At 36.6% G+C, this 22,639-nt stretch overlaps 2 protein-coding genes and 2 long non-coding RNA genes across 23 annotated transcripts; 1 reads left to right on the forward strand and 3 right to left on the reverse strand.

Annotated features, from left to right (window-relative positions):
- LOC109133005 lies at positions 2,264-3,596 on the reverse strand. The gene is made up of 2 exons (XR_002037892.1): positions 3,435-3,596; positions 2,264-2,444 (listed from the first exon to the last, which is right to left on the reverse strand). It is a non-coding gene; the product is annotated as an uncharacterized LOC109133005 (long non-coding RNA).
- LOC109132941 (uncharacterized mitochondrial protein AtMg00810-like) lies at positions 4,211-5,274 on the reverse strand. The gene is made up of 3 exons (XM_019245416.1): positions 4,768-5,274; positions 4,367-4,707; positions 4,211-4,259 (listed from the first exon to the last, which is right to left on the reverse strand). Exons 1-3 carry the CDS (start codon positions 5,272-5,274, stop codon positions 4,211-4,213), a joined length of 897 nt encoding a protein of 298 aa, XP_019100961.1.
- Positions 8,067-13,727, forward strand: LOC104787966. 19 transcript variants are annotated; one of them, XR_768074.1, is made up of 15 exons: positions 8,072-8,331; positions 8,788-8,918; positions 8,998-10,396; positions 10,507-10,546; positions 10,627-10,692; positions 10,771-10,842; positions 11,035-11,081; positions 11,191-11,232; positions 11,341-11,430; positions 11,824-12,213; positions 12,290-12,363; positions 12,653-12,730; positions 12,834-12,868; positions 12,973-13,150; positions 13,223-13,727. It is a non-coding gene; the product is annotated as an uncharacterized LOC104787966 (long non-coding RNA). The 19 variants fall into 19 exon arrangements; XR_768071.1 differs by having other exon boundaries at positions 8,071-8,331; positions 11,191-11,430; XR_768068.2 differs by having other exon boundaries at positions 10,469-10,546; positions 10,678-10,692; positions 11,191-11,430.
- Positions 16,666-19,209, reverse strand: LOC104787967 (uncharacterized protein At3g43530-like). Of its 2 annotated transcripts, XR_768081.2 has the most exons (4): positions 18,973-19,209; positions 18,018-18,734; positions 17,720-17,881; positions 16,666-17,436 (listed from the first exon to the last, which is right to left on the reverse strand). XR_768081.2 is itself a non-coding variant. In XM_010513634.2 (3 exons), the coding sequence occupies exons 1-3, from the start codon at positions 18,282-18,284 to the stop codon at positions 17,398-17,400; spliced, it is 468 nt and encodes a 155-aa protein (XP_010511936.1). In that variant the 5' UTR covers positions 18,285-19,208; the 3' UTR covers positions 16,666-17,397. The 2 variants fall into 2 exon arrangements, 1 of the variants encoding a protein (XP_010511936.1); XM_010513634.2 differs by having other exon boundaries at positions 18,018-19,208.

Here is a 22,639-nt window from a genome sequence, read left to right on the forward strand (position 1 = left end):
AAAAAAAAAAAAAAAAAAATATATATATATATATATATATATATAACAGTGACAGTTTTATGTAATTTTATGAAATCATAAGAGTGGACAATAAATTAGTTACGGAATTCTCTGGCGACGACACGTCAGCTTTTTCTCCAAAATACTTCTCTTTTAATATATAGGGGATATCCTCTATCTCTTTCCCACCATTTGTCCTCATGTCGTAACTTCTCGGACGTTTTTATCTCATCGAAAACCAACCGTGAGTAAAAATTTGATAATGAGACACATTTTTTCTATTTGGTTGAGGTCTTACAAGGGAGATGGAACCCATGAAGATCCAAATGGCGGGTAGATCGTGTTTGGTGGGTTTGACCCGAACCACTTCCGGGGAGAACACACGTATGTTCCTATGATGTTACCAAGCAACGGGTTTTCGAAGATCAGAATGTCCCAAATTCTCATTGGTAATATAAAAGTCAACCTTTCTACTAAAGAATATGCATAGCAATTGTTGACTCGGAACGACTGATATTTATGGCCCGAGAGTATGAAAATTAAGTTTTACTGAGTACATATAGTTTAGTTTCTATTATAATTTTGTTTGGTTAATTTTTTGTTTTGTTTCATAATGTTTAGACAGCTGTCCGCAAGATCTATGAGGCACTTGAAACAAAAACAAAGATAGTACGATCAGGTTTGGTTACATGCGGAAAGGTTCCTAAGTTGCATGCTATCTCCTTCATAATTGGGGAAAGGCTTTTTCCCCTCACCAAAGATGATGTACGATCAGGTTTTGCTATCCTTTTGAGTTATATTTTTAAAAATTCTTTATCTTGAAATATTTTTTCTTTTATTGTGTTTTTGTTATTTCAGTACATGTACGAGAGTAAAGACGGAAGCGGTCGAAGAGTATATGCACTCTTCGTATTTTGGTGAGTGATCGTGCCATGTGGTAAGTTATAAATTTGTGGTATTGTACCTAAAATTGTTGCGTTGGTCTCCTATATCCTCTTAATTATGCATTTCTGCTCTGTTAACTTCTTCAACTAATTTCAGCAGCATAATTTGTGTATTTTTAACGAAAAAAATAAGCAAAAAGTAAGCAAAACATATATAAAATAAGGTTTCATGATTTGTTTTTATGTATATGTTTTATAATTTAATAACTGATTGGTCATTGTTACTTTTAAAATATAAATTAATACTTGATTTAAATAATTGCGAAAATTATCTATATATACATTTTGTAATAAACTTTGGAGTTCTAAACTAATATTTATCATATTTAACAAAAATTCCTAAAATTACTTCCCAATAAATCCCAATATCTATTTTCCAATTTCCTTCTCTCTTTCCATCCTTATATGATTTTATTTGTTTTTAAAATTATTTTATCACATAAAACATTTGTATAATAAAAATACAAGTTTTTCGCATATGTTGCTATTTGAATTTTTTTAAACAGACGTATATTACTCAATCGTTTTTTTTTTAAAAATGTATGTATAACGTCCCAAATCAAATAGAAATTTTAGACAATGGTTCAGAACGATTATAAATAAGACTAATTAATATGTTTAAGGGACGGGGTTATATGGCGGAACAATTTGGATCGATATTAATATAAATTTAAAATATTATTAATTTGGTGCTATAACAAGGGTAGCTCATCATTTTATTATTTTGTTAACACCATTAATATTAAGTATTATACATATTTAAAATAATTATATTATGATTATGTAAAAAATAAATTATTATGCGGTATAGCACAGATTAAATCCTAGAATTAAGAATCAAATACAACTATTATAAAAATATTCTTAAACATCAAATAAAACAAATAAAATTAACTTACAATTACAATTTTAAATTTAATAATTTTGGTAAACATATAGTCCCACGGTATACCGCGGGTTGCTGAACGAAACCGGATTATCCTAAGTGCCTTTATGCGACTATTTTGACTCAGTAAAACATTTGAAAACATACGAGTCCTGCGAGGCATTATAACCATGCTCTGATACCACCGTTGTCACGCCCCCGAACCGTTCTAGGACTAGGACGCAGAACGGCCCCGAAACACCACTTGGAAATAGACACCAACGATCCGGCCGAGGTTCTAAAGAGATCAAGACCCTTAGCCAGTCCGCTGGCGCTATCTCCACCACTTTGAACACCACTTAGGCTTGCCAACCCTCGTGATGCCCAAGTGTTGAGCCGACTCGGACTAAGTCTTATCAGACAATATCGTGCTTATTTATATATGAAAACCGAATTTAGACATAATAATTTTTATTACACAAAAAGGTTACCAAAAGAACTTATAAAGTTTGTGGCCAAGGCCTAGTGCCAAAAGGATTTACATATTAAACATACTGGTTTTACACAAAGGCACACAAAATACTCCGACTTCCTATCGCCCAACACGCCCTCTAGCTTTCCTCTAGTGTGGTTACCTGCAGGACAAAGAGTTTCATGAGTAATCTAAGATTACTCAGTGAGCTTCAAGGATCCATGCAAAAGATTAGATTCCCATCCCAACTCCAAATCAAGGAATCAATCTAACCACCACACAACAAACCATCAACACTCAACAATAAGAGATAGCATGCAGAATGGTAATAAGCCAAGCAAATAAACCAAGCAAGCAATCAATCACAAACCAACATGCATGCAAGAAAATAAGCGATTTAAGCTAATGAATCAAGCATGCAACTAAGAACTTGAAATAAAGAAAAACATTCTAATCAAGTTCCTAGGGACTGGATATGCTGTCTTGCATCTCACCACACCGTGAACTCCCGAGTTGTAGCCACAAAAGCTTGCAACCGGTACATCACTATCACGCCACACCGTCGTGTAGACAGCATCGGCCAAGGTAGCGAGCCTAGTCTCTTCGAGCTCTTCGTATCAACATGTAAGCACAAGACCATAGTCTAGGTTTCATGATGTGACGAAATCATTGCAAAGGCCAGCCATATCCCTAAGTTTTAGTACGCTTATGGCTAATCGGACTTAATCTGACGCCACGCTCTAAGACTTTTCCAACAAGTGATATTTAAGTTAATGGTTTTTGAGCACAAAAACAATAAGTATCAAGGTTTAACCTCACATGTAATAGATGCATGTGCGGATCGGAGATCACGCACACGATCTAGCATGGGGAACCTCTCCACAACCAATTTAGATTCATAAATTCAAGATAATCTATCGAGAAATATCAAGAAATACGATCTAAATGCACATGCATGGCCGAATCTAGAACAAGTCTTTCGACAATGAAATAGATCAGACTTAAATGCCCAACAACCAATTTAGATGCATAAAATCAAGATAATCACACAAGAAATATCAAGAAATGCGATCTAAATGCACATGCAAAACCGAATCTAGAACAAGTCTTCCGACATTGAACTAGATCAGAATTAAATGCTCCCTGAACTCACAAATGGTCGAAGATCTCGGCTTTGATCGGCTAGATTCTCACTGAACTTCGACACTAGCTTCACGCAAACGGCACAACTCTTGATTGGACCAAACTTCTTCACAAACTCCTCTCTCTCTTCGAACAGCTCGTGGCAATCACTCCTTTTCTCCTCTCCGTAAAAATGAAGAAGTGAAGGAGTGTTGGGGGTATGTATAGGGGAATGGGCGAATTTGCATGAATATGCAAGACTCCCATGCGTCCCCTCTCTCTTTTCCGCTCAAACACTTGTCCATAGTGTGATTAAATTAATGCTAGTGGTTCCACCACTAACACTCCCTAAACAATTTAATAATCGTAGTGGTCCGACCACTATTGCCTAATTTTCGATTAAATATGTTGGTAGTTCCATCCACTAACATATAATCCGATAGAATATTGTGTAAGTGGGAGACCTTCCCACTGTCACAATGAATCCGATTAAATAATCTTTAGTGGGCACCTTCCCACTAATTTTCCAATTTCTGATTAAATTATACTTTGTGGTTCCCTTCCACTTAGTATAATTTTGGTCCGATGCTACGATAGTCCTTCTGTACTTTGGTACTATGACTAGTACGCTGACTAGTACGTTGGTAATCCGGTTCCAATGGTATGCTTTCGGCACTGGCCATCTACTTGTTTTGCCGAATGCTTGATTTTCCTTCGGACATCTTTTTGCAAAACCATATTTTCTTCAGCCTCTCCATCTTTCCAAGCTCTTTTGGAGTCTTTTCTTGGGAATTTTGATTTGAAATTTTATCCCGTAGTGAGGGTCACTACAAGGGCATTGGAGAAGTTTCCGAGCCTTTTGAATAGAAGAATTTTATACCATATAAAAAAAAAAATATTTTTGGTTTCTCTGTCGACGAATTCAAATATTTGTCTTTTAGATGCATGGTTATGGGTGTGGACTGATCAATATCAAGGTCAGCAAGGAGTCCCTTCAACCAAGTAAGCTTATTGGTGAGCTTTCTCATTGCTCGATATTCAGTTTCAGCGGTTGAGCATGCCACCACTTTTTGCTTCTTGGTTTTCCAGGTGACCATGTTGCCTCCTATGAAGGTGCAATAGCCGGTTGTGGATCGTCTGTCCACCCTATCTCCGGCCCAGTCTGCACCGTAATATGCAACAATCTCTGTGCTTGCATTCTTGCCCATCCATACGCCACGATCCAAACTCCCCCTGAGGTATCTGAGGATCCTCTCCACCATGGTCCAGTGATACTTGGTAGGAGCCTTCATTTGTTGGCTTACCTAGTTCTCACAAAAGCATAAATCAGGTCTGGTAAGTGTGAGATAGATTAGCTTACCTACGAGCTTGCGGTATAGGCCCGAGTCTTCAAATGGCTCATCTTCCTTCTCCCCCTCTCGATTGACATTGTAGCCATCTTCAAGGGGAGTCTTAGCTGGCTTAGCCTCCATGAGACCTGTCTCATTCAAAAGATCAATCACATATTTTGTTTGGGATAGGAGAATGCCATCAGCACATCTACAAACCTCAATACCCAAGAAATACTTAAGTTCTCTTAGGTCCTTGATGTCTAGAGTAGATTTGAGAGATGATTTTATACATTCAATACCTGCCCTATTGTCTCCCGAGATGATCAATATCAACATAGAGAACAACAACCACAATGCCCTTAGGAGACTTGTGGGTAAATAATGGTCTGCCTCGGATCGGCGAAAGCCTTGATCCCAAAGAGTGAGACTCAGTTTGTGATACCAAGCCTGTGGGGATTGCTTCAACCCATATATGGCTTTCCTCAACCGTAGAACCTTGCCAGGAGCAATGGAGTTTTCAAGACCCAGAGGTGGTCTCATGTAAACATGTTATTCAAGCTCTCCTTGTAAGAATGTGTTCTTTACATCCATCTGCCATAAGTCCCAAGAGAGATTAGCAGCCAAGGAAAGAACAACTCTTACAGTGGGTAGTTTGGTAATGGGAGCGAATGTATCTTTTTAGTCATTGCCATAGGTCTGAGTGAAGCCACGAGCCAATAGTCTAGCTTTGTAGCAATCTATATCTCCATTGCTTTTGTGCTTGATAGTGAAGACCCATCTTGAACTCACAGCCCTTCTTTCCCTTAGGCAAGTCTGCCTCATCCCATGTGTGGTTTCTCTCCATGGCCCCAACTTCTTCACCAACAGAATCCCTCCATTCCTTCTTGGCAATGGCTTCTTCACAAGTGTCCGGGATAAGATCAGGTTCAATCCTACTAAGAAAACCTGATGTTTGGCTGGCAAAAGGGCAAGAGAGCAAACAGCTTCGATTTCTGGATGAGCTACAGCTTGGCTGTTGTAATACACCCGGTTGTTGGTCCACTTGGAAGGCCTCCGAATTCTTGTACTGCACCTAAGCTCGACAGGTGCTTCTTTGTCCACTGTATCTTCTGATGGGGCCTCAAGAGATCCAACTGAAGTCTCGGTATCATCCTCCACATTGGCTACTTCTGGATGAACCTCATGAGAAGAGCTTCCAGGATCAGTTGTGAGAGGAGAATCCTGAGGAACTAGCGCCTCGGTTGGTTCCGGATACCAAGCTCGTGGGGATTGCTTTAGCCCATAGATGGCTTTCCTCAACCGTAGAACCTTGCTAGGAGCAATGGAGTTTTCAAGACCCGGAGGTGGTCTCATGTAAACCTCTTCTTCAAGCTCTCCTTGTAAGAATGTGTTCTACATCCATCTGCCATAAGCCCCAAGAGAGATTAGCAGCCAAGGAAAGAACAAATCTTACAGTGGGTAGTTTGACAGCGGGAGCGAATGTATCCTTGTAGTCATTACAATAGGTCTGAGTGAAGCCACAAGCCACTTGTCTAGCTTTGTAGCGATCTATATCTCCATTGATTTTGTGCTTGATAGTGAAGACCCATCTTGAACTCACACGTTCTTTCCCTTAGGCAAGTCTGCCTCATCCCATGTGTGGTTTCTCTATATGGCCCCAACTTCTTCACCAACATCATCCCTCCATTCCTTCTTGGCAATGGCTTCTTCATAAGTGTCCAGGATGAGATCAGGTTCAATCCTACTAAGAAACACCTGATGTTCTGCTGGTAAAAGAGCAAGATAGCAAACAGATTCGATTTCTGGATGAGCTACAGCTTGGCTGTTGTAATACACCCGGTTGTTGGTCCACTTGGAATGCCTTTGAATTCTTGTACTGTGACTAAGCATGACAGGTGCTTCTTTGTCCACCGTATCTTCTGATGGGGCCTCAAGAGATCCAGCTGAAGTTTCAGTATCATCCTTCACATTGGCTCTTTCCGGATGAACCTCATGAGAAGAGCTTCCAGGATCAGTTGTGAGAGGAGAATCCTGAGGAACTAGCACCTCGGTTGGTTCCGGATGAGGAACATGAGAAGGTTCTGAGGCTGAATCTACATGGATTGTTGTTGCATCCGGTACAGGTCCTGAGGAATCTTAGTCAGGAACAGTTGGCTCTGGATTGCCAAGATTGTCTAAGAGGTACCACAAGCTTAATGCAATGCCTGATGGTGAGCGAGTCAGCTCCTTGAGACCTTCCCAATCCTTGGTTGAATAGTAGGTCTGCTCCTCCATGAACTTGACGTCTCGAGAAATATACATCCGGTTGGTTGCTGGGTCAAAACACTTGTATCCTTTCTGAGTTGGAGAATATCCAATGAATAAGCATCGTAAACTCCTTGGATCCAACTTCGTCCTTTGTTCCCACTTCTAGTGTTGGGCTAATGCCTAATAGATTGACCCAATGTGGCAGAAGAAGGAAAAAGAAAACATTGAAAAGAAAATGTGGTAAATTCTCAGTTTAATCAGCCTCAACAGTAGCAAACAAAAAAGGCGTTTTAATGTAATAGTAAATATCAAAGTAATTTGAACAATACTCAAATTAATTTGTTGAGAAAATTTTTAATTGAGCAACTTTTTCTTTAATGCGTCATTGGTCTTGGACAAATTAGCTCTCCAAGGAAAAAATAAACAAAAATGAAATAGACTTTATGATGAGATGTGACTAGATGTGAGATAACAATGATTTTTCAAAACTAAATGAATAGAATCGATAGATGTGTGAAAGCATAGATGTAGAATCATGATCTTTGTGTCAGGATTTGAGTTAAATTCTAATTTTGTGTCATTAGGTAAGTTTATCATACGTAGGGTCCCTACTGTAGGGATATGATAGATAATACTCCATCTGATTGAGCAAACACTAATTAAGAAAATATTTAATTTTTATTTTATTTTATTAAAAATTATCATTAATAATATATCTAAACACATTCCAAAAAGTAATAAATTGTAGATAATTATTAATAACATTAAGAAAATGTTATTTCTATATAAAATTGTTTTTTCGTGATAAAAACATAAAATTGTAGAGATAATTACAAGAATGATATTGAAAAATATAAAAGTTCTATTGTGGTTACAAGCATATGTGACCAATCTAGACTACTTGGGTTTGAGCCCTCGGTGTGACATTTTCTATTTCTTTTTGAAATCGGCCGCCTAGCCGATTCCGCGGCCGCCTAGCCAATTTCGTGGCCGATTAATCTTAACTCGCTGGTTCACTGCTGCGATTCCCATCAATCGATAATATTAATCGGTCACTGCATAACACATCATAAAATGGCACGTTATTCAGAATAGCGTTTAGAATGACTTCAAAATCAGACCATTTTTAAAATTTGTTTTGGTCCAAATCAAAACAAAGTCCACTAGTTTTCTCTCTTTTAGTTTTCAGGGGTCGAAGGAATGGCTATCAAAAACGCAAAGGAGCAAATTTGGGGGAAACTAACCCTAGAATGAAACCAACTTCTCTACTTTCGCTTTGATCTTCAACGAAGCAGTGATTCGAATAGAAGCTTATCCTTCATCTTATCTGAAATCAAGCTCGTCCACCTGGTAAATTCTATCTACTTGGGATTGTTGTTTTTGAATCAAATCAAATCGAGTCGCTTATTTAGGAATCATATCGAGTCGCATCTTAGTGGGTTTGATTGGGTTTTGTACTGCAGAATCGAGTTTTTGCACTACAGAATTGATTCGTTTTGATTTTGGGTTTGCACTGTGGAATCGAGTCACTACAGAACTGAGGTTTTGCACTGTAGAATCGAGAGTGATCTTAGTGTTTTTGTTTAACTTACATCTTAGTAGTTTTTGATTGAGTTTCATTTTTTTACCAAGTTTTTTGCTTCTTTTGTGATGAGATATTGTTGAAATTGGCATTTTAACACTTCAAGAATAGTATATGCCTATGATTATGGGTCTAAATGGGACTGTAAATGGGAGTGTTAATTGTTTTGATAGATGGGACTATTAATTGGAGTGTAAATGATTTCTGGGTCTTATTTTGTTTAGATAGATGAATTTGAGCTTGGAATCGTCAATTGGGGGTCGAATGTGTAGATGTGGTTTGCCTGCAAAGATTGTCACATCGTGGATCAATTACAATCCGGGAAGAAGGTTCTTCGATTGTCGGTTGTTTTAAGGTATTAGTAGAGTTGATTTTTTTTACAATATGAGATTGTGGTGGCTTCCTGATACATTTTGTGTTATTTGTGTCATCAGAAGCATAAGACCGATCACTGCAACTATTTTGAGTGGTTTGATGAAGGAGTGGTTGATGGATGGCCAAAAGAAGCATTGATTCGAGCTCGAGATGAAATTCGTGAGAAAGGTAAAGTCATCAATCAACTAACTACCCAATTAATGGAACTTCGTTTGGAATAGGAGAAGCATAAAGTGGAGATCTCATCTAAAGGTTGTGAGGATGAGAACAGTTCTGTGGAATCCGACCATAAGGTTGGATGGATGAAAAAGATTTTGGGAAATACGTCTATCTCCAATGCATAGGAAGGTGTGAAATGCATGTGTTATGTCTCTCTCCATTGCATAAGCAAGCGTGAAATGCATTGGTTTAGTTTGTCGGGCGTCCATATCTGCTTTTTCACATTTTTCTCAGCTTTAAGTTTCTTAGCACATGGTGGATAAATTTGTATTCCTTTTATGTTAGAAAAAACTTGTGTTTGTGCCATATTTGAGTTTCTCTAATCATAACGCTTGCTCTAATCCTAGTAATATACTGTTATTTTGTTATTTCAGTGGTGGCTCGCTCTTGAAGAGTGTATTCTTCTTTTGTGTTTACATTCATATGCAGACATTTATTAAATATTTGAAACTTTAGATTGAAAGAGGAAGAGAATTGCTTCTGGGGAAAAACTTTAGATTGAAGTCTGCTGCATAATTTCTAAAGTCCTGCAGCCATATTCTGAAGTCTTAGGCAGATTAATACTCTTCAATGATTTGATTTAAGATGGAACTTCTTAAATGCTTCCTTCGTGCATCAACACCTCTAGATTATATTGAGCTTTTATATCAACCAACGTATAATACTATTTGCAACTAGTATTACATCTCTTAATTATCAAGTCCAATCTTCATGTTTGGTTCCTCGTTGTCGTAGGCCCACTATGAGGCCCAAGTGTCTGAGTTGACCAAAGTCTCGTTCCACAAAACTCCACCTAGACGCTGGTTCACTCAAAACGACACCGACACCATCGATGAAGCCTCTTCATCTCCTTCCTTTCTCTCTCTCTGATAATCTCGCATGTAAATCCATTTAGATCATCTCCTTTTGATTTTCTATGCACATGCCTGGATTCGCTTCTTCGAATCATAACCCTTCTTCGATTGAATCCTTGTTTCGGTGAATCTCTCCACCCAAGATGCTCCGTGACTGAAACTGAGAGAATTGAAGTTCTTTAGTCACGATTCATGCTCGCGACTTCCATGGATGAGCTCCGCCTAGCTCCGCCGTCCTCTGAGACCTTCAGGTGAACTCGACTTGTATTAATTTCACATATATTATCAAAATCTTCAATTAATCGAACAAGTCTAATCTCTTTGTACTTCTCCTTTTCTGGTGGCCATGGCGAGGAACAACTTCTCCGATAAAACCCAGACTCAGGTGATTTAACTCCTTGTTTCTTCTTTGTTGTGATGATGAAATCGGTCTTGAGTGTTAACTTTGGGTTTTAAGACAACATCAAGCTTAACTTTTGGTCTCGATCTCCATAGCTGAGCTCCACCTTGATCAACGATTTCTCTGATGATTCAGGTACCTTCAATCTGTATTACTTCACAGATTTGAGATTTCTTTTATGGATTACCCATTAACCTAAGCAATTCTATCTTGAGTTTTTCTTTCATGTCTGATGAGTACCTGCGAGTTCTCTTCTCCTGACGCAGAAAACTTAGCTTATGGTATAATTGAATCCTTGTCTCTTTGTCATTGCAGACGATTAAAATATCTCATGAGGATGCTAATTTTTTTTTTACGAGGACCATAAGCTTTTGACTAATCAAAATCTCAGCTTCCAATGTTGAGCTTCACCTAGCTCAAACAAACTTCAGGTACCTCCAACTCTAACCCTTGAATTCTATTGTCCCAAATGTTTTGAAATCACCGGAATAATAAATTCTAACATTGAGTTGTATTCTTTTCCTTCTCTTCTTAGAACTCCCGTTGCTCTCTCTTCACGATGAGAAGAAATATTGGTACCTTCCTTTTATGTGATATACTAATCATATTTCTTCACGTTTCAGCTGTAGCAATGAGAATCCGACTTCTCTACAACTTCCTTCAGTTTCAGGTATCCGTTTATACCTTGTTAACTGCTGCTCTCGACTTTGTGATTTGATTCAAAGATTACGAACTTGCCATGAACTGACTTGTCTTCATTTTGAATCCCCTTTTTGCAGCTTCTCCATCTGGAACCAAACCCGACTATGGTTCCATTACAGGTAAATATGATAACTCCTCCTTCGTTAGTCATCTTATATCAACGTAGAGACAGCTTGCCTTGAGAAATCTAACTTGTTTTCTCTTGCTCTGTCTCTTTCTTGCGAGAGCTTATGTCGTTGATATGGAGTTACCTGCAAGCTGCCATCACACTTAGACGATTTCAAGGAGATCACAGCAGAGTTCAAACTTTGGCCCAGGTAATGCCTTTGTTAGAAAATCTGTCGGATTCTTGCTAGTGTGAACTTTAGATAGGAGAATGTCACCTACTGCTCCAACATCTCTGATAAAATGAAATTTAGTGTCCACATGTTTAGTTCTCTCATGATGAACATGATTCCTTGCTAATGCTAGAGCACTTTGAGAATCACAATACAACACAACACTATTAGCCAAAGAGCTTCCTTAATTTGTAGCTTTACTTAATGCCATGTATTCAGCTTCAATAGTTGATAGAGTCACAACAGACTGTATTTCCCCATACCTTAAAAATATAGCATGTGACTGACCTTCTTTTGTCAAGGTCAGTTGCATAATCAGAATCGATGAACCCTTCAATTCCAAATTTTGAATGCTTTCTGAATGTTAATCAGGTCTTCAGAGTATCCTTTAAATACCTCAATACCGATTTTACTGTTGACCAGTGATCTCTTCCTGGTGCTGACACGAATCTGCATATAACACCAATAACATAACCTCTTCTTCGATTGAATCCTTGTTTCGGTGAATCCCTCCACCCGAAATGCTCTGTGACTGAAGCTGAGAGAATCGAAGTTCTTTAGTCACAATTCATGGTCGCAACTTCCATGGATGAGCTCCGCCTAGCTCCGCCGTCCTCTGAGACCTTCAGGTGAACTCGACTTGTATTAATTTCTCAGTATTTATCAAAATCTTCAATTAATCAAACAAGTATAATCCTTTGTTCTTCTCCATTTCTGGTGGCCATGGCGAGGAACACCTTCTCCGATAAAACCCAGACTCAGGTGATTTAACTCCTTGTTTCTTCTTTGTTGTGATGATTAAATCGGTCTTGAGTGTTAACTTTGGGTTTTAAGACAGCCTCAAGCATAACTTTTGGTCTCGATCTCCATAGCTGAGCTCCACCTTGATCAACGATTTCTCTAATGATTCAGGTACCTTCAATCTGTATTAACTTCACAGATTTGAGATTTCTTTTATGGATTTCCCGTTAACCCAAACAATTCTGTCTTGAGTTTTTCTTCCATGTCTGATGAGAAATTGTGAGTTCTCTTCTCCTGACGCAAAAAACTTAGCTTCTGGTATAATTTAGTCCTTGTCACCTTGTCATTGCAAACGATTAAAATATCTCATGAGGAAAAGTTGTCTTTAAGTCTAGGTTTATTGGTAAGCATTGGTTCACCCAAACCTGATGCTATTTGGCTTATTCTCTTTCTTGAATAGAGCCGGCTCGGAATATTCTTCAAGGTGACCCAAACTGGAAAAGTTGAAATCTCTGGAAGCGACATTGTTACTGGAAAAGTTGTTCAGAATTTGTTTTATTGCTCTAGCATTTTTTTTTTATATGCACACAAAACTAATGTAGCATTTTACTAAATTGATGAGTGTTTTTTCCCTTTTCCAGCATGATTTTGATCACCAGCATGGACATTTTACAAGGTAATTTGATTTGATTTTGTTTCTTTTCTTGTTATGTTCTAGTTTGTATAACGAATTCCTCTCCATTGTGTGGTTTTACTCGAAGACTATATATATTCTTTCAGGAAATAATTCCAATTGGATAGATGCTTCAGAAGAAATTCACACATCATCTCAAGGCACTGTTTTTGTAGTACACCAGAGTTTCAGACAGAGCTTAAAACTTTAAGGTCATCTATTGAGGACCATATAAATCTCTTCAATGTTAAACTTCATGAAGCTAAAGAGTTTTTCAATGACACTGTAAGTTTATATATATGGGCTAACCCTTTTTTATGTAAACAATATTTTTGTTGACATTTTTTTTTCTTGCAGAGAAAATCGAGAGACGAGATAAGAGCCATAATTAGAAGTGTCAGCATGTTGCAAGATAGATATCAATCTGGTGGTGGTCATTGCCAAACAGAAGAAAATGTTAATGACTCGAAGAAATTAAGCAAGGATAGGCTTCGTAAAAATGCTTTTACGCTCTTGAAATTGGTAGAGGTTGGGGCTCATAAGAAGTTTTTGTATAAATTCTATCATGTGGATTCCAAAGCTTCCTATATAGATCGGGAAATTCTTGCTTATGTTGATGGAGTTTTGCGGGGAAATATTGCTATACTAAATGCGGTCATGCATAAGGGGTTTGACTGTAGGCGAGAGTTACCTGATGAAAATTCAAGAAACAATTGATGATCATTCGATGTAATCCTTTAGGTTGTTGTCACTCTTCTAGAGTTAAAAACTTAAAATGTCAATGTCGTCAAATTCTTTTTCTTATTTTGGAAGTTTCTATTTGTTTCGCAACATTCGTCATCCAATGTCTTTTTCTTATCTTCCCCTTTGTTTTATTCATCGATAGCTTGAGAGAGTTGATCAGGATTATTGAAGAGTATTAATCAGGCTACATCATGTAGCCTACATGGTTTAAGTGAAGATATAGCAGGTCTAAATTGAGAACTTCCTTAAGATTTGAGAGCTTTCTCCCAAAGGCAACTCCCTTTTCCACTTCATAGTTCTCTCCAAGCACTAGCCTCTCAACACCACTCTGAAATATCCAGAAAAAAGGACCAATATTAATAGTCATATAGGGCTGTAAGGATGAAGAAAATCAGTAAGTGGAGGGAAAAAAATTGAAACTAAGATTACCACATCCACCAAGACATTAAGAACGGTTGGATTATCAGAATGCAAAATAGATAGAATAGTTGGGTGTTCTGTCTGAGGAATCATGTGATTTGGTATATTTAACCTGCATAAATGAAGAGAGAGCAAATATTTGAGTAATAAGCTAGTCATTCATCGCTCTAGAAGGTTAAAGGGAATATTAAAATGCTTGGGCACTCTGTTTCTGAAATCTGGCCCTTCTGAAGTCGGGTGCACAGTTTCTGCAGTTTTTGAAGTCTTGCTTGTATAATTATGATCTGCAGTTTTTGAAGTCTTGCTTTTATAATCTTGAACTCTAGCAGCTTGATTAATTCTCTTCTCTTCAATATTATCTTGATGAATACAAGACATTAGATAGTCTTGATACCCTCTTCCTTAGCCATGTCCATTCAGAATCTAGCCGTTGGAGCCTACCTTTTACTCTTATTTTTATTAAGGGGCTGTTATTGGAGAAGTGATTTATAAATACATATGGAATTGTAAATTATAGAAATCAAAACATATGGATTTTGAAATAACATGTTTTATCCTTGGATTTGAATCCTTCTATTTTACACTTTCAAATCCATTCAAATCCATTTAAAACATAATGTGGATTTTGAAATCCAAAAAACAAATCATTAAACGAATAACATGGAATTTTAACAAGTATTTGCAAATCATAGAACCAATAACACATCATTTTGATAAGTATTTTAAAATCAATGATTGAATAACACATAATTTTTGTCTGGATTTCCAAATCCATTAAAATCATAGTTACAATAACCCCCTCTAAGTTTAACCACTTATGTCTCTATAAAAGAGTTGTATATGAATCAAATGAATAGATATACTTATTATTGAAGAGTATTAATCAGGCTACAAGACTTCAGAATATGGCTGCAGGACTTTGTAAATTATGCAACAGACTTCAATCTAAAGTTTTTTCCGAGAAGTAATTCTCTTCCTCTTTCAATCTAAAGTTTCAAATATTTAATAAATATTTGAATACGAATGTGAACATAACAAAAGACAGATAGGCACACGGAAAGAAAATGGAAAACTTAATCTCATAACCTGGTAAGCAATGTTTCGGCCTTCTAAGTCTCTTTGGATTTTGTAATCATCTAATGGACATGGTGGAAACGACTATGTTTGAGTTTGTTACTGCAACTTGGCACTCTGTTGACCAATTTATTGTGACCAGCTGTAGAATTTATGAAGTTCTGCAGCCATATTCTGAAGTGTTGTAGCATGATTAATACTCTTCAATAATCATGATCAATAACATTCTCCTACAGTCAATTTTAACCATATTTCTTAAACAAGTTTGAAACCATTCCTCTGCAGTGATTTTTTTTCTATCTTTTTTTCTCCCCTGTATGCTCTGCAGTCAGTTTGAAACCATTCCTCTGCAAAAAACTGAATGACATATGCAAGTAATGTTTTTAGGCTTTTTTTTGTTCGCCTCTCATTTTCAATTTCCAATCTGAAACCTTATCTCCTTTTCTCTCATTCGAGCACCACCATCTCCAGACCCAGTTTTTTTCACCATATTTGTTTTCACCAAACCCAGTTACCCTGTTTGTTTTCATGTAACCTTACATACTGGTTGTTTTCACCAAACCCAGTTGCAGGAGTTTGAAATCTTCTCTGAAAGCATACAGAGTCAAGGATTTGTCTCTCCAATAACCTCTCTCAAAAACCTGGAATAAAATAAAGTATAGCCTAAACAATGGCTGAAAAATCTCTTTTATAACATTAGAAGAAGAGCTATCATAGCCTAACCAATAGATAATGTCATTACATAACCAATAGATAAATGCCTTGATTGGAAGAGCATATGAAGAAGTGTTTTTAATTTTATCATCCAATCAACATTTCTTAGGAGAGCATATAAAGGAGCATTTAGAAGCTGCAGATGCTCTCATATGCTCTCTTTCTATATGCTCTCATTTGAAGCATTTTCCAAGCATTTAACTCTAAAATATTAATATATATTAAAATAATTTTAAATAATTAATTTATTTTGTAAAAATAGAAAATTATGATTTCATAAAATATAAAAATTATTTGTTATAAGATAATATATATATATATATATGATAAACTACTTAATGTTATTATTAAAAATAATATAGTAATTTATTTAATACATTAAAATATTAATGTGGATATAATGTTTATAATATATATTATTTTATTATAGTTTAATGTGTTATATTATATATAATTTAAAATTTTATTGAAATTAAAAATGTAATTATAGATATAAAGTTTTATAAAAAATAAATTATAATATATATTAATTATTTTGTAATTAATGTGTTACATTATAAACATATATAATTGAAAATTATTAAATTACATATTTATATATATATAACAATTTTTAGTATTTATTAAATATAAAATATATTAAAAATATTATATAGCAATGAGTGATAATTAATTTTCTTAATAAAACACATTTAAATTATATTTATTTAATAAATATCATATATGATACTCACTGCTATACCAATCAACTAAATGTGTTATATTAATCAGAGCATACAGCTTATGCACCTTAATGCTTATGCTGCATAATGCTAATGCTCTAGTATATGTTGTTCCAATCAAGCCCAAAGTAAATAGCTAAAGTTATTACATAACCAATAGAAAGTGATCAACAAGAGTTAGCCTAATGGCTCAATAACATACTTGGTTTTCATACTATCATTTAGTTGTCTACGAAGACTTTGGGAATTACACTTGAAGAGTTAGAACGCATGCGACTACTTACTCTTTCTACTCTTCGTACCCTTAACAATCTTTGTACCCTTAACAATCCTCTTCTTAACAATTTTTTTTCTGCTAGGAGACAATCTGTTTGGTGGTTTATGAGTGCGCAAACTTCTTCGCAAAACCAGGGTTGGTACATCCTCTGAGTCAGATGGGTTCTTTTCTTCCCCTTCGTCCTCGTCTTCTTGATGAAGCCGTCCCTCATTTCCTTGAGTCGGTGGCTCAGCTTCGTTCCACATATATTCTTCATGAGGGGAATTGTGAGGTGGTGACTCTTCTGCTTGATGAAGAGGGGAATTTTGGGGTGGCTCAACATCATTCCCACTGATGAGCAACATCTCGTGCGGTGACTATTCTGCTTGATGAAGAGGGAAATTTTGGTGTGGCTCAGCATCAGACTGTGGCTCAACATCAGGCTGTGGCTCAACATCATCATCAGGAAAATCTAGGTGGTCTTGATCTCTTTGGTAGAGATCATTCCAAAATATTTTCCTTTTCTCTACCATCAAAACGTGTTTCCATATTTTGACAATCGAGTGATTTGTTTTGGGTTCTTGGACTGTTTCCACCAGATTTTACTCATCAGTTGTAGGTAACAAAAGGGATTCGATCTCCTGTAAAAAGAAAAAGAGAACATCACATTCAAGATACTTGCTCTAGTTATATGACTGATAAATCTTATTGTGTTTTTGGTTATGCTTCAGATTCAAGATTATTTCGCTGTAAGAATGATTTCAGGGAAAAAGCTTGAGAGAAATCGAGTTATGCAGAAAAGATTAGACGATGAGGTAAGTACCCTATGAGTATTCTTCTAATCTAATTGGTTATTTTCAAGATATCTTCTGTCGTTAGTTCCATTATTTTCTAAAGGAACATGCTTTGTTCAAGAATTCTAACCTTATCAGTTCCAATTTCCTTGTATATGTTCTGAAGTGGATAGCCTTTTTCACCGATTTTGAGAAACTCCGTCATGCACATTCTTGGACATGTACTCGCTGCTCGTTCTACATCAACTCTATATTTTTTCTTGAGCAGTGCAATACACTCAAAAGGCAATATCTGCAGAAAGAAAGTCCATTATTATCAACAGATCGTTGTAAATCTCGAGGTAGTGTACAGTAGTAGTTTGAGGAAGGATTATTAGAAATATAATAACTTTAACTCTAAAGATGTAATGAAATTCCATGATAGATACCTCTAGATGAGTAATATAGCACGGTATAGACCATGTCCATGAAGCCACTGGGCCTTTGAATTTTTTGACCATATCTTTAAGACTCTCTAGGTAGTAAAGAAATGATAGAGTACCCCAAGGAAAGACTTCACAGAGACTTAGATAATCCACAATCTTCAGAAAGAACGACTTTATATAACCTTTCGCTTTGTTATTCCTTCTGGTAAGGACATAACCTATGAAGAAAAGCAATGCTATCTTCGGAAGATCTTCATTATCCTCTTTCATGGAGATCAGAACTCTATGGACTTCTTTGACATCTACCTTTTTAGATGATCAAAGTAGTTCTCAGCTAACTTCAGACTTAGATTATTCTTCTCTTCAAAAAAATTCTCATACTGTGATGGGAGTTCATCACAGCGTAACCCACTTAACAAAGCATGTTCTCTAATGGAATATTTTGTGGAAATTCCATTTAGAACAAACCAGCATTCACCATCCTCAATATAAGCTGTCCTAAGAACTAGAGCCCACAATCCTACGAGTTTATGACAACTTTATCTAGGCATATGAAATAGATGCTGGAACTGTGGGTGATTCTTAAACCACACAGCCTTATCCTTCAATTTTTCCTCTATGGTCTCAAGTGTTTCAGTAATATTGCACATTAAGTCCATCCTACATTTCTGTGTATAGAAGGATTGATCAAGTACTAATTTGTGAGGTGGAGGAATAGATCTATGCACCAAATCCAAAAGAAAAGAAAAGAAAAGAATTAATTAGTAATATATCTCTGAAATAGCATTCAACATAAAAAATTCAAAAAACTTAACAAGTTCTCTTGGCCTAATTTCTCTAGCTAATAACTGCTGTACAAATCGAACCCTAACAAGTTCCCTAATTTCTCTAGCTAAATACTGTTGTACAAATCGAACCCTAACAAGTAAAGAGCAGCGAAATCCACAATCGAACTTACTCGGAGCTTGTATGAAGTTCGGCCACCGTAGCCATACTTGTCTGAGTTTATAGTCGTACTTGTATGAGTTTATAGTCGTACTTGTACTCGAATTCCAGAAGAATTGGGGATTTTGGAGATAATCGAACTCGGGTCCTAGTACTCGTGAATTGAGGATTTTGGGAAAGGAGATGAGAAAATTCAAAATTGTGTTTAACTACTAGTCTAAACCGGCTTGGTAAACTCTTTTTTCTTTTCTTTTTTTTTTTGATAAAAAATGAATTTATTCTTTCCGAAGCATTCGAAGTAAAACCTGCATGCATACATAATGACTTGGACGGAATCAAAGAGTTTTTTTGGACTAACATACCTTGTTTAAACTGGGAGCCGGACGTTATGCTGCGAGCTATATGCGACTACATGAAATCATCAGAAGAAAGTTCTGGGATACCCAAAGTTGAAACAATTGATTGTTTATCTAATTGTTCTCAATACATTGAAGCAGATTCCTTCTTTGATGATTACAAGAAAGGAAAAATATATAAAAGCTCATGGCCTAAGATGTTGAAGCTATAAGACTGGCCTCCTAATGATAGTTTTGAGAATGCTTTGCCTCGTCACTACACTGAGTTCATATACGCGTTATCTTTCCAAGAATATAGCAATCCAGTAACTGGAATTCTTAACATTGCAACAAAGCTTCCTGATAAACTTCTCAAACCAGATATGGTCCCAAAAGTTACATTGCCTATGGGTTCCCAGATGAGCTTGGTAGAGGCGATTCTGTGACTAAGCTTCACTTGGATATGGAAGACACGATTAATATACTAACACATATAGCTGAAGTAACTGTAAGTGAAAAAAGAAAAACCAAGGTTGAAATGCTGAAACGGAAATACAAGGAATATGATGGTATTATTATCATAACTAAGAAGAGGAAGAACCATCAAGAAATGGGAGTGAAGATGTTTCTAAGTTAGAACAGTATATTAAAAAGCATTGCAGAGAATTTAGACATGCATTTGGTCAACCAGTTATGGAGGTAATTACTCACCTACTTGCAACAACCTTTTTGACTGAGATTTTACTTTCTTGGTACTGACATTTTATTCGATTTTCTTTTTCAGGTTTATAACCTGATACATGACCAATCATTCTATTTTACTGTAGAGCATAAAAAAAACTCAAGAATGAATTTGGTAAGTAATCAAACAACTATATGTTACTCTCTTTTCGTCTGGATTGGGTTATATTAATGGATTCTATGTTGTCTGATATTATAGGGATTGAGCCATGGACATTTGTGCAAAATATAGGAGAAGCGGTGTTTATTCCTGCGAGTTGTCCTCATCAAGTTCAGAATCTAAACGTAAAAGTTTTGAGTTGGATATGTATAAGATTTGTCGATAGGGTTGGGTGACCTGACCTGAAATGCAGAACTCTAAGTAAAACTGAATAGTTTCTGATCTTCCACCTTTTACTATCATCATACCATTAGTTTTGTAGTGGAAACTCTAATCAAAAACTCTGTTTCTGTATGAACAGTCGTGCACAAAAATTGCAGTTGATTTTGTGTCACCAGAGAACAACCGTAAGTCTCTGTGTCTGACCGAAGAGTTTCGCCGACTTCCCATAGGCCACTCATCCAAAGTTGACAAAGTTGAGGTCAGTCTTTGTTGATTGATGCCGTGTGTAGGTTAGCCATACCAATGGCACACTGGTTCAACTAGAAGAACTAGTATAACTCGTAGAAATATGTACTTTGATAGGGCATAATTTCTCTCTTCTAAATGATCGAGCAAATTTTTGAGTTTGTTTGACTGCGTAGATAATCATCTTCTTTACTATTGCTCTTTTCTTTATATATTCATTCACTTGCCTCACCATTTAAAACTTTTCATGGTAATTAAAAGATAAAGAAGATGCTCATCTACGCGCTTTCAGAAGTATTGAAAGAACTAGAAACAATACGAGGAGAGACTCTTACGGGAGAGCAGAGACAAAAGTATATTTGTTACAGCCGCCGAGAAAAGAAGAGAGTTTGGTGTTTCATGTTTTTTCCTTTTTGGTATAACTCATGATACACTTCCTTTTTCGCTGCATGTTTTCTTTGTGGCTTAGAGTTATGATTTATCGTTTTATGATTTATCGTGTTTTGGTTTTTTCATGGCTAACAGATTGTTGACTAAGACAAATATGGAATTGGGATTTCCCTCGAGATTATACTCACTTGGTTGGGAGCCGGAGTGTGAAAAAAGCCTCAACTACCATAGCAAGATTGCATTTATATGAGAAGTGAAAAAGACTGTTGGAGAAGTAGTGTGGAACCGCATTTGTAATTTGCCTTTGGGGGTAATTGCACGGTTTGATAAAAATAAATTCAACTGGTCGTCGAAGATTGTCAAAACGCTGCTTGTGAAGCAACTTGTCTGCAACAAAAATACGAGATTTGGTGCTTGTTCGGTAGTACACCAGCTCGGTTTTCCCTATCAGAGTTCGAAAACATAACAGATCTAAACTGTGCATCTTTACTAGATAATAATGATAAGGAAATAGATGTGGGGAAAGGTGTTCATGAAGACTTGTGGAAAAAGAAGAGAGTCAGAGTATACGAGAACCCAAGTACGTTCGATCTGATCCAAGTGGTTAAGGATGTTGCAACTTGGTCAGATGAAGACAAAACTCGCTATGCATATTTGTCTATTTTAGTTGTTGTCATCAAGGGCCGAGATCTCAAGACAAAACTACGTAAACGAGCTCTTATGGTATTCGATTTGCCCAAGTTTGAGGGTTATCCATGGGGCAGATTGGCTTTCAAGACTCTGATTAAATCAGTCAAGAAGGCAAATTTGGAGGGAGACGCAGTCACAATACATGGCTTCCTACAAGTACTCCAAATATGGATGTATAATCTTTTCCCTAATTTTGGACAACAGTTTGGTGATCCATCAGGTACCATAAGTCCTCCTCTTATGAAGTTCAAGGGTAAAAATTGGTATCGGACAAGAAATGAGGTATATGGAGTGATACTTATGTTTCGTGTTTGGGTAAATTCAATATGTTTTTACCATGAAAGATGTTGATTTCACTTTTGTTTTCCTACATCTTTGTAGGTAAACATTGAGAATGCTTTCATCAACAAGTCCGAGCCAACTGTTTGGGATGATGATAGTGGGGATAAGAAAATTGACGCTCTTGTGCAAGCCATATGCAAAGGAGGTTTGGGAGCTGTTAATTGGATGGAACAAGGCTTTAAAAGCGTTGATAAGGAAAATAATACAGCTCCCAACCCTCCCGAAGATTCTGAAGAGAGAAACCATGGAGAGGAAAAGAGGAAGAAAAGGAGAAAAACTATGACTGAAGGGGAATGGCTTCAAAGTGTTTTGAGAGGGAAGAAACAGAGAAAAAAAATGACTGCAGACGAATGGTATCAAACCTTTTTTGAAAATATGGTTAGAAACTGTGTCGAATGTAAGTCAAAACCATAGAGGAAATGAACCAGTTCCCAAAGCCTTTCCACCACATAAAAGACCCATCTCAAACAACTGCAGCTTGCTTTTCTTCTCTTTTTATAATGTTTGCTCAGTTTCACATAAAAGTCTACTAGTAGGCAATGAACCAGATTTTTTCTTTTGGATTAAAAATTTAAACTTCAAAGCCGAAGTCTGGCTTGTTGTTATTCTAAACT

This window comes from Camelina sativa, chromosome 5 (assembly GCF_000633955.1).
Source record: "Camelina sativa cultivar DH55 chromosome 5, Cs, whole genome shotgun sequence".
In the NCBI taxonomy this organism is placed as follows: Eukaryota; Viridiplantae; Streptophyta; class Magnoliopsida; order Brassicales; family Brassicaceae; genus Camelina; species Camelina sativa.